The sequence below is a fragment of the Schistocerca serialis genome, chromosome 1 (genome assembly GCF_023864345.2).
Source record: "Schistocerca serialis cubense isolate TAMUIC-IGC-003099 chromosome 1, iqSchSeri2.2, whole genome shotgun sequence".
In the NCBI taxonomy this organism is placed as follows: Eukaryota; Metazoa; Arthropoda; class Insecta; order Orthoptera; family Acrididae; genus Schistocerca; species Schistocerca serialis.
In genome coordinates, this window is record NC_064638.1 from 119,208,215 (window position 1) to 119,220,795 (window position 12,581).

At 44.0% G+C, this 12,581-nt stretch overlaps 1 protein-coding gene across 1 annotated transcript in view; it reads right to left on the reverse strand.

Moving 5' to 3' along the window:
* The window catches only part of LOC126463579 (baculoviral IAP repeat-containing protein 6), a 314,074-nt gene that overhangs the window by 248,981 nt on the left and 52,512 nt on the right, over positions 1 to 12,581 (reverse strand). The window contains 2 exon segments of the mRNA XM_050096169.1: positions 1,012 to 1,258; positions 4,747 to 5,176. Of these exon segments, the coding sequence (XP_049952126.1) occupies positions 1,012 to 1,258; positions 4,747 to 5,176 (677 nt within the window).

Sequence of the window (12,581 nt, forward strand, 5' to 3'; positions counted from 1 at the left end):
TTGCCTCTGGGCTGCCAAGGAGCACCACAGTCCTGGGTCAATTATGCCACACACAAACAGACCTGGTCTGCGAACAGATTGGTGAGATTAGATCCAATGGGCAGGGCCTGTACATTAGTGGGAAATGATGGGCTTCAGATCAGCAGGCCCAATCTGTTAGAGATACCCCACAAAATGGCCTGTGGTTCTGGCCCTTCATGGAAGTCCACTTGTACAACCAGCTATTCACGTGTCACAGACACCATGTTGATGAAATGAGACTGTAGTGATCTATCCATGCAACAGATAACTTGCACAAATACTCTGAGAATCAATACTAATGAAGATAGGTAGCAACTCACCGTAAAGATGATTGCTGAGCTGCAGACAGGCACATAGAAAAGACAATCACACTCTCACAACTAAATTTTTGGCCAGAGCCTTTGTCAGAAAACGAAACACACACACACACACACACACACACACACACACACACACACACACACACACACACATTCACATCATCACTTAGACACAACTCATGCAAAAATGATTGCCACTCCATCTGCTGTGTCAATGGTCTCTGAGAATCAGAACCAAACAAACGACTCCTCATACGTCCCTGCCTCTCATCGGCAGCTGCTAGGCTAGCGGCAAGAAGTGGTGCAGCACTGACTGCAAGCTGAGGGGAGTGGTAGGAAGGAGAGAAGCAGTAAGAATGAGAGAGTAGGAAAGCGGGCTCATGTACTCAGCTGCGCCCAGCCAGCAAAGATGCATGACATCTCAGTAAACAATTTAATCTGCTGACACAAAAATGAATTTTTTCCAGTGTTTTTTTTCTCAAATTTCCCTGATATTTCCCTGATTTACCAAACACATTTGAAATTCCCTGATTTCCAGAATTTGTGGTAACCCTGAACTGATTTTTTTTTTTCAACAATTTCAACAACAAATCACCCCAAAAAATAATTACAATAGATCATAATAATAAGTAACAGAGTTAAGCCAAAACAATGACTGCTTGTAACAAACCTGGAGGATGCGAGTCCAGTGGGGGAGGGTGCTCGAACAGGTTCTGCAACATCAGCAGCTGGTGCTGCACTAGAAGGTCCTGCGGCATCTTGCATGCTAAATGTTGACCTCAGCTGTGTAGCAGAGGTACTAGGCATCATATAACTTTCTGATTGATCATCTTCACATTCCTCTGTGAAGCCTTCGTCACTCATCACAAAGAAATGGATACTTCCTTTCTCTGTGCAAACACACAGCCTTTCCAGACCTTAATAGCATAAACAAAAGATCAGTTTTCGAAACAAAACACACATACACACAATTAAAAAGAAACAGCACAACAACAGTTTTGTATTGACACAAATATGAATGGAAACATAAGTATAAATGTGAATGTGTAAAACACTGATACGTTTTGAAGTCCTATTTGAAGCAAAACTACACATACTCGCATAAAAAGTAAATCACCCAGAAGACACAATCGAATGTTAATGTAACTTCGTCTATGTATACACCGGCATATGAACGATTATAATTGCAATCCTCTTTGACAAGCAAGACAGCCACCAGAGTGCATTAATGTCATTTGTGTTTAGTGTAGTTATCAGGCCTGGCAGGGTATGTAAGGGGGCACAAACAGCTTCAGATGTTGAGTGATTACTGACACAGACATGGAGGTGTTGGTACTTGTGTGAGACACTGTTAACAGCACCTGACAGAGTGGAAGTGGCCTCATTGTAGGTCTCCATTTGGCCAGCTGGTCAAATCATGCAATATCCAGATTTGTGGGGTCTTCAGATTTGATAGCAGCCTAATGTAGGAACGCACACGAACCTGAGGGCAACCACATTTGTCGTCAAGGTTCTGGTCGACTACCGCAAGAGGGGAAGTGCCATACTGTGCACCAGGCACAACACAGCCCCTTCACATCTGCGTCTACCATCCGAGAACAAGTGATGGACTCCCTGCAACATTCTGTGACCTTGTATGTTACATCTCACGCAACAAAATGGTAGTGTCATTTCCAACAGAACAATGTCCATTCACATGTGGCTCATCTCTCTATGAACTGCTTCTGTAATGGCTATGAAGACCCACAGGTCTGTCCCCAATTAGAAACTATGTCCGTTCAACTCCGTCTGCACCAGTCACGTACCTTCTCACCTATGAATTTTCGTTTTGTTTCAATTCCCCTTCTGCATGCTTCACTTCATAGTGTAACAGTGCATTACACTTTCAGTATTCGTACCACCTTACGACAATCATGGTAGCTGATACATGTAAAGCAGTGTACATACAAGGAGCAAATACTGTGCGCCCTGGTCTGTGTTTGTAAAGAGGGTGCATGAGCAGTAACAATGAGAGCAGAGGCAAGTGGTCAGGGGATAAGCACCACTCACAGGTGCAATTTTGGGCTGAGCTGCCAGTGTTGATGGTCGTGTACATGAGGTGTGCTGACATGTGTGAATGAATGGTGTGTGTTTTTCTCCCTTTCCCTGATGAAGGCCATGGCCGGAAGTGTCTTTTTTAATTGTGGCTGTCTGCAACTTAATGTGTCATCTTTACAATAAGCAGCAATTTCTCTTTTCCTACATTGTTCTGTCAAAATATGTTTCACTGCAATGAATCCATAGAAATTGCAATAACTGCAATCTCTGTAAACGCATAAAAGTTTTGGATTTATTAATATAACTCTATAGGTGATACAGAATCTGTCCCAGAGGCCTTTCTTTCCCCAAATGGATCGAGATGTTGCACCATGGACAGCAGTACGAATGGTAACACACTGGAAACAGTTTTGGGGAAGTGAAACTTTATGAATAACCAAACAGGAAGAGCCTTTGAGAGTGAGTATGTGAAGTGTCCACACAGATTTTCATACCTAGAAACATACAGTGCAAATGGTTTCACCACGAAAAACGAGATTAAAAGCATTACTCTTTCCCTTTATCACTCTGTGAACTCTCCACTATTTGCAAGGATAGATGTAGACAAAAAGTCCTTACTGTCAGTCATCTTTCCTAAATCACCCCACATTACTCCACCTACAGCAATTCATACAAAACTACGCGTTTAAATGACTGTGCAAATAATACTGATGGCTCTGACACGGTCTGTAGCTAATGCAGTTGTATGCAGTGAGATTGTAGCATTGCAAAATTGTTGAACAATGCAGGAGAACTGCAGATCAACACTTTTAGCAAAGACAGACAGCTGGCCAACAGAAACCAACTCATTACATTAACAAGTATGTAAAAAGCCTGGCAGCTTTACAACACCATGGATGAGTAATCACTGGAGAATCAGACACAACCATAAAATACGCAAAGGTATTCATCCAAAGTAACTTAATATGAAACAAACATACATATCTAGTTGTCAAAGGTACAGATTCATACAGATTCACTGGACAAGTAATGTGGATAGAGGTTACTTATAAAAATATTTTCCTATCTATCATATTGTCTGCCAATCTGGAAAACATATGAAGCCGGTTCAGTGGAAGAGAGAGAAAATTCAAATGACTGTATCACACTTCACTGCTGGTTTGTTTCTGCAGAGCATCAAAGAAATGCTTGGCAGTCACTAGTGGATGGTATTACAAGACAACTGCCATGATCATATGTAGAAAAGTAAGAAAGTAAGTAAGTAAGTAAGTAACAATAATGGAAATTTCTGGATGGAGCAATACATAAAATGGAGCACAGAAACACGTAAGAGGAAACAGCATTCACACTATCTTTCGAATAACGCTCCTTTTCTAGCTCAAGTACAAGTCTTGCCATGATCACAAGAATGTGTGTTGGGTGAATGTGTGTACTTGTGCTAGATAAAGAGGTACTGCTCAATAGTTAGTGTGAATGCTGTTTCTTGTTACATGTTTCTGTGCTCCACATATTACTCTCCTACAGGTGAATGGTTGACTTTCCCTTATTTTACATAAAGTAGGATGTGTGTAAGTCACTTAACAATCAACAAACACTGAGAATGGACACAGAGGAGGCCGAGTTGGAAAGACCTATGTTGGTCAATGTTGTTGTTGCTACTGGGAATTACAGACATTAAATTCAATGTCCCTCGTGTATCAATGTCAACCAGAGAAAGGAGCCAACTTTGAGCTTTTCAACTAGCATTTGTTACAGTTTAAAACTAACATAAGACTAACAAATGTTTCATGTAAATGATACAAACCATTTTGCCAAAGAAGAGACTACAACGCCTACCTGAGGTACAGAAAGCACACACTTTTACAATGAGGCTGCAGTGCCTGCTCACACTGTGTTATTGTTTGCCCAAACTGATTAGTGCACATACTAATTTGTCTAATGACTTCCAGTTTCCACCAGTTTAGAACTACAAAGTTGTGAGGTCATGAGGAAAAACTAAATGGTTTAGATAAAATTCTTCAGGGTATCAGACCGCATCGTCATAATTTAAAATGCGCCAACGTTTCGGCCAGCGTTGCAGCTAGCCTTCATCAGGGCCTGATGAAGGCTAGCTGCAACGCTAGCCGAAACGTTGGCGCATTTTAAATTACGACGATGCGGTCTGATACCCTGAAGAATTTTATTGAAGAAGACAACGGCCGCGGACGCCTACACTTACAATTAAATGGTTTAGAATTTAAAAAAAGCAGCTTCCAAAGAAAGCTCAGTTCTTGGAAGCGTAAAATCCAGTATACGCTTTGTACATTGCCATCAACAAAATAAATACTAGTTCACCTAAATGAAACTATAAAAAATATGGTTGACTTACTGTTGCAGTAAGCTGCCGAAACGTATCTGGTACCACTCTTCTCAGGCACAGCAACTGCAACTGTCCTCAAGTTAACAAGACTGGCAATTCTCACACTCCCATCTCTGCAAATCAGTGCTGCCAATCCCTGAGGCATACCCTTGACTGGACTGCTGGGAATTTCTGGTCTCGAACTCTCATCCCGTTCTGCCAATGGAAGCAACGTAACTTCGGTGGGGCATTCTCCTATGTCACTTAACAATCGAACAGCCACTGGTTCTTCATCCAGTCGAATTGCTTCTCCTGCACTTCCACTAAGGTCAAGTGAGTAGACCAACAGTGCTCCTGCAACTGATGCGCTGTCCTTGCCACGAGTGCTGCTTCTGGTTGTGCTACCTCTGGCTGTGTAAGAAGGGTCATGTCTCGGCCCATCAGGTGGTTCTTTTGGCAACTGCAATCAATATTACACAGTTATTTTCCAGCGACTTCATTCCTCTGAAAGCTTTGGCAACACACTCCTACACAACGTGCCCAACTAACAGCACATATGTTACAGAGAACAATAATATAAACTCCAAGATGGGAACACTAAATACAATGAGGATAAACAACTCTGTGTCTGCAGTCAAATGATTTATGGTGCAAAGATATACTGGCACAGGGACTTAACTAGTTTTAAAGTTACCACTCTCTTCCTAGAACAAGAACATACATTCATATACAGACACCCAAACACCTCTTGCAGCCATCGTGGCACTGACTGATAAGAAGCTAGTGTGTTTTGTGTCAGTGTGAAGGGATGGTACTTAAACTATAAAAAGAACGGTTACCTTTCCTCATTTTTATTTATTGTCCATTATATGGGTTGAATAATAAGACATCATTAGAGTTTTCAAAATGAATCATGTAATGAACTGGTGTAATGGAGTGTGTTAAGCGACTGTGTGTGTGTGTGTGTGTGTGTGTGTGTGTGTGTGTGTGTGTGTGTGTGTGTGTGTGTGCGCGCGCGCGCACTGTTTTATTTATGAATGTCAGAAATACAGACAAAACTACATAGATCACTTTTATGACAAATTACATTCAAGTAATTACAACAATGCAATGCTGAGAAGAAACAAAGAAAGAATGGAAATAATTTCTTCAAATGACAACAAAAAATGACAGACCGCAATATAAATAATAAACATTGCTGAAATAAACTACACAATTTAATAGTATCCATCTAGTAATGGACAACATCTATAGCACTTTTATTCATTAGCACCTATTAACATTTTGTACAAGATGATCTGTATGTAGTGGTAGTCTGTTTACAATCTCACACAGCTGATTTTATATGGAAATCCAACTTTTCATATTTCCCTTGTATTTATGAACACACGAGTGCAGCCTATTCAATGTTTTTCACATGTGCCACAAATAGTCATGTTGAGGTGAAATGATAGAGAGTTTGTTGCAGCAATGTAAGCTAGTCTTTCCGTTTGTATCTAATGCAAACTGCGCCTGCCTAAAGCTTGGGTGAACAGAGCCACTTTAGGAAGCTGTTTGCAAATTTCGGTTTGGTATTAATACAGGGTGTTAAAACAAAAAATTATCCAATATATCAGGGGACAATCTTATTCATCAAAACAAGAAAAAAATGTCTCACAACACTGGGCCCTATAAAGCATACCTTCTGACATATTACCACTTGTTCAGAGGAGGTGCTCAACATTATGTCCATTCATTTCAATGCACTTTGGTGTAAGGACTCACGCACTCTTTGAAATTGCCCAGGTTGGTTCTAAACGTGCTGAGATGCACAGAAGATACAATTATGTAATGTCTGCATACCACTTATTTCAGTGGCATAGACCAGTTACTTCATGCGTCCCCATAACCAGAAGTCTTGTGGATTTAGATTTGGGGAACAAGCAGGCCAAGGTATGGCACCTCCACGGCCAATCCACCGGTTTACAAATGTTCTCGTCAGGTGCCAATGCACAATGCAGAGACAATGCGCAGATGCGTCATCTTGCATGAACCACATCTGTACTCCGTCCTGACACGACACGTCCTCCGGAAAGATAAGCAATACATTCTTCAGAAACTATGATTATGAGCCCTGGTTAATCTCTGTGATAGCATGTATGACCTTGGTAATCTATCACCAAGAATGCCTACCCATACACTGATTGAGAATCGATCCTGATGCCTTGTTTTATGAACCACAAGGGGACTTCCATCGACCCAAACATGCTGATTATGGAAATTTACAATGCCATCTCATGTAAAACATGCCTCAAAAGTAAACAAAATGTTGGAGGAAAATTGTGGATCTGCACCACACTGCTGGAAGAACCACTGGCAGAACTGCACTCTGGCAGGATGGTCTCGTGCCCTAAGTGCCTGAATGTGCTGAACATCATAATACAAATACAACAATTGCTCATGAAGTACTGCCCAGAACAGAGGATGACTAACACATTCAGCTACTGCTATTTGTCGCAGAATGGTTCCAAGGTTGTTGTCCACTGCACCTAGAGCACACTTCCCCATTACGTCATCTGAACTGAATGAGCCTTTCCACTGTGTACTTTGATGGGAGCTACGGAACCTGCTTCCCCAAGACACTGGAACAATTGACTTAACACCTTGAAAGATGGTATCCTGTGTGCTGGAAATCTTTCAGTGAACGGGTTATGGGCTCTCAGATTAATTCCATCTGCTAAACCATAGCAGTAAATCATATCCATCATTTTGGATGTGGAATAAACGGCCTCCATTGCTAGGTTGTGTCAGAGTATCTACAAGAGAGAAAACATGTACTACACCACAAACAGCACAATAACATGTACTTTAAACATGACCTGTAAGTAGGCCAAACATCAAGGTACACACCTGGAGTTAGCAGAAATGTACACGGACAGAAACAGATATAACAGGGCTACAGAACAATCACACAATGTAAACGAAACAACTCAACTCACTGCAGACCTCTGAGCCAACGAATGTTTGCATTGATACTGTACAGCAATATCCCAGCACACTGTTATGCCTTGTATGACAACATTGTGCAACAATGGTGCTCATATCTTCAACGGCATGTTCATATGTTCATGATGCTGTCCTATCTCACATTATTCCACACAAGGGGTTGTAATTAACGTTACTTATCAGGTAGTCATCTGTAGTAGGACAAGCAATGAATTGACATGGATGACATCACAAGAGCAACTCCTATGAACACGTGTTCATGTGTCACATGTCAGAACATACACTTTGTAGGGGCAAACAATGGAAAACCCAGGATGGAATGTCGGAAAGTGAGCTTTCGGGCAACATGGGCTTTGCCGAAAATAGACGACAAAACACACACACACACACACACACACACACACACACACACACACACACACGGCCACTGTGCCCACCTATGACAAGTCTCTGCACCTGACATAGGATGGGCAGCAATCAGGCGTGTAGTGAGATGGGGAGGGGGAGGGAGGGGGAGGGGTGGAGGACGGAAAGGGAGGAAGGAGGGGAGGAAGGAAGTAGGGAAGCATGAGGGAGGGACGGGGAGGAGGGACGGGGAGGAGGGGAGGGGGAGGAGGGAAGGGCGAGGGGATAGCTGGGTCGGGATGGGGGTAGATGCACATGCTGCCTGTGGAAGCATGGAGAGATGTATTGGGGCCAGAAGAGGGGTGCTAATTATAGCATCAGGTGGGTGACGGGGGAAACAAGAGAAGTAAAGAAGAGAAAGTGCAGGATTTATGGCATTTAAGCGTAGTACTGGAATGGAATCAGGGAAGGGGATAGGCAGGTGGAGAACGAGCTAGTGAAGGCTGAGGCCAGAGCAGGTTACAGGTGTGAAGGATAATTTGTAGAGTGTATTCCTACCTGGACAATTCAGAAAAGCAGGAGATGGTGGAAAGAATCCAGATAGTAAAGGCTGTGAGGCAGTAATTAGAATGAACCACATTGTGCTGGGCAGCATGTTCAATAACTGAGTGATCCAGCCACCTCTTGGCCACAGTTTGTCAGTTGCCATTCATGCAACAGACTGCTTGTTAGTTGTTATGCCCACACAGAATGCGGCACTGTGGTTCCATAAAGTGGGTAGATTACATGTTTCTTTTTAACAAGTTTCCCTGCCTTTGTTTTATTTTGTTTTGTTTTAGGGTGCAAAAACAACTAGGGTCATACGCACCCATGTCAAAAATATAAAACACGAAGACAGAGAAGAGTTAAAAACGTCTATACGTCAATCCCAATCAACATAAGAGAAGACAGCTAAAAACAGGGACATGGAGAAAGGTCTATAACATACACCATAGAGAAATGGAGGTCCAGAAATAAAATTTAAATGGCCTTCACCATATTGCTACGACGGACAAAAAGTAAAACTGGTCAACAGCCCAAGTGTCATTTGCTGAAATGGCCAACAACTCATATGGAAAACCCAAATGGGAATGTGAACGGTTAAAAAAATGGGCATTCCGTTAGGAAATGGCAGGCAGTTAAAGAGTTGGGCACAATGTGCACAAAGTGGTGAGGGAGTGCCACCTAACAAATGGCAATGGCTAAAAAGGCAGTGCCCAATACGCAATCTAGTTGAAATGACCACCTCGCAGCATGAGGTCCGAGAGGAGGTCGACCAAACAACTGGGAGAGGCTTAATAACCTGTAGATCATTCCCATGATGGGGGGACCAGAGGGGATTACAAAGTAACACCACCTCCTGATAGATGGCGGCACAGAGATCATCGGAGGGAATATAAGAACTAGTGGGCTGAGGTACTAGGACTGCAGACTTGGCAGCAGTGTCAGCAGCCTCGTTTCCTGGCAGATCGACATGACCAGGAACCCGCATAAACCTCACATTGGCTCCATCAAGCGTGAGCAAGTGACAGTTTTCCTGGACTGTTGCACTACGGGATGGCACGTGTACAGTGCACAGAGACTTTGAAAGGTGCTAAAAGTGTGAGCAGATGACACAATAGAAAAGCATATGTTGCTGGATGTACTCTGTGGCATGATACAGGGCAAAGAGCTCTGCTGTAAATGCTGAGTAGTGGGCTGGAAGGGGATACCGAAAAACGCCAGTGCCAATGATAAGGGTACACCCAACGCCACGGTCAGTCCGAAAGCCATCAGCATACACAGAGGTACAATTGCGAAGTTCCATGCAAAGGTCATGAAACTGAAGGCGATAGAGCGAGGCTGGAGTAGTGTCCTTCATAAACGAATGAAGGCCAAGGTGAACACGGGCCGCCACACAAAGCCAATGTGGTGAAAGGTTTAGATGAAAATGATTTGGGTTAAGGGGGAGCTCGACATCATGGTCATCAGCGCCCTGACGAAAAATCAGCATGCTACTGTCATGGGTGGGGATGAAGGCTGTCCCCACATGCGGAGCAGTTTATAATGTGTTAAAGTGTGAAAGGTCTACACCCACTAGGAAAGTTGCAGGTAGCATGAAGTAAATTTGCTGGAGCAAGAGCCAAATGCGTACCCTAGGAGGTAACAGAGAAGAGGGATGTGCCCCATACTGGCGATCAAAGGAGCCTTTGAAGGAGGCGGCATAGGATGTGGCCACGCATGGCAGACAGATGGCATGCATACCTGCCGATGAAAAAGTCACAGTGGTAGGAAAGCAGTAGTTCAGCAGCTTCTGCATACAGACTCTCAAGCGGGTTAGCGTAAAAGGTGCCAGTGGCCAAATGGATGCTACGATGGTGGATAGTACTGAGATGGCGTAAGAGGGATGGACGTGCAGATGCGTAAACAAAGCACCCATAGTCTAGTTTCGAACAAGGGACCGGTCCAAATGGAGGAGAGTGGTTCGATCTGCACCTCAGGAAGTACCACTGAGGACACATAGGACACTGAGGTAAGGCAAGACATGTGGGACGTCCAAGAGTGTTTCCTATCAAGCATGAACTCCCCAGGATTTTCACAGTTTCAATGAACGGAAGAGTAACAGACCCATGATGTAAAGATGGTGGGAGAAACCAACTGTGTCACCAGAAATTCATACAAACAGTTTTGTCAGTGCAAAAATGAAAGCCATTGTCAATGCTCCATGAGTAAAGACGATAGAGATATCACTGGAGACACTGCTCAATGAGACAGGTCCGTGGAGAACTGCACCTAAACTACACATCAACAAAAAGGGAGCTGGAGATGCCTGACGGTAGACAGACCATTATAGGGTTAATGGTGATAGCAAAGAGGATGACGCTGAGGATGGAAACCGGTGGCGCACCAGTTTCCTGGATAAAGGTGTCCAACAAGGCAGAATAAACAACGGACCTTGAAAACTCGGATCTGTTATCAATTCCTCAAGGAAATGGGGCAGGTGAGCACCGAAGCTCCACATGTAGAGTGTACGTAGGACAGGTGTCTTAGACTTTCTCCAAATCGAAAAACATGACCACCGCCTGAGATTTCCGCAGAAAACCATTCACGACATGGGTGGACAAGGTGATGAGATGGTCAACTGCAGAACACCGCGCTTGAAATCCACACTTGCAGTGGTGGGTAAATTGCATGACTCGAGCCACCTTACCAGTCGGGCATGAGTCATATGTTCCATCATGTTGTAAACACAGCTGGTGAGAGAGATGGGGTGGTAGCTAGATGAAAGGTATTTGTCCCTACCAGGTTTAAATATGGGTTAGACAGTGGCTTCTCGCCAGCGTCTGGGAAACGTGCCCTCTGCCCATATGTGGTTATGTGTATTAAGGCAGAAAGTGCTTGCCCACAAAAGAAAAATGCTACAACATCTGAATGTGAACATCGTCTGGCCCTGGGGCAGAGGATAATAATGAAGTGATAGCATGATCTAGCTCCCTCGCAGTAAAGGTGGCATTGTAGTAATGACAGTTCCGAGACGAGAAGTGTATCGCCTGAGCCGCCTCTGCTCATTTCCGATAGAGAACTGCAACAGATCGCAAAATTGTCAATGAAAAGGGAGCCGGAAGTGCTCAGTGGGTTCCTGAATAAAGGTGTCTCACAATGCAGAACCCATACGCACCCTGAAAACTTGGTCTTTTATGGATTTCTGAAGGAAACAGTGCATGCGGCCATGGAAGCCTCACGTGCAGAGAGTATGGAGGGTACTAGTCCCCCAGCAGGTTGGCTCTGAGCACTATGGGACTTAACAACTGAGGTCATCAGTCCCCTAGAACTTAGAACTACTTAAACCTAACTAACCTATGGACATCACACACATCCATGCCTGAGGCAGGATTCGAACCTGCGACCGTAGCGGTCACGCGGTTCCAAACTGACGCGCTTAGAACCGCACGGCCACACCGGCCGGCCCCCCAGCAGGTGCTTTAGGCTTTCTCCAAATCGAAAAACGGCCACAGTCTGATATTTTCACAGGAAACCTTGCATGACATGAGTTGACATTGCGATGAGATGGTCAACTGCAGAACGGGGCTCTCGAAATCCACACTGTGCAGTAGTTAGTAAACTGCGAGACTCGATCCACCATGCCATCTGGGCATGAGTCATACATTCCATCACCTTGCAAACACAGCTGGTGAGAGAAATGGGGCAGTAGCTAGAAGGAAGGTGCTTGTCCTTACCGGGCTACGACACTGGCTTCACACAAGCATCTGGGAAACGTGCCCTCTACCCAGACACGGTTTTATGTAAGGAATGAAAGTGCTTCCCCGCAACAGAAAGGTGCTGCAACATCTAAATGTGAACATTGCCCGGCCCTGGGGCAGAGGATAGGGATTAAGTGTAGCATGATCTAGCTACCTCATAGTAAAGGCGACATTCTCACACTCGCGATTCTGAGAAGAGAAAGGTACCTTACGAGCCTTCCCCACTCGTTTCCGATGGAGGAAGGCAGTGTGATA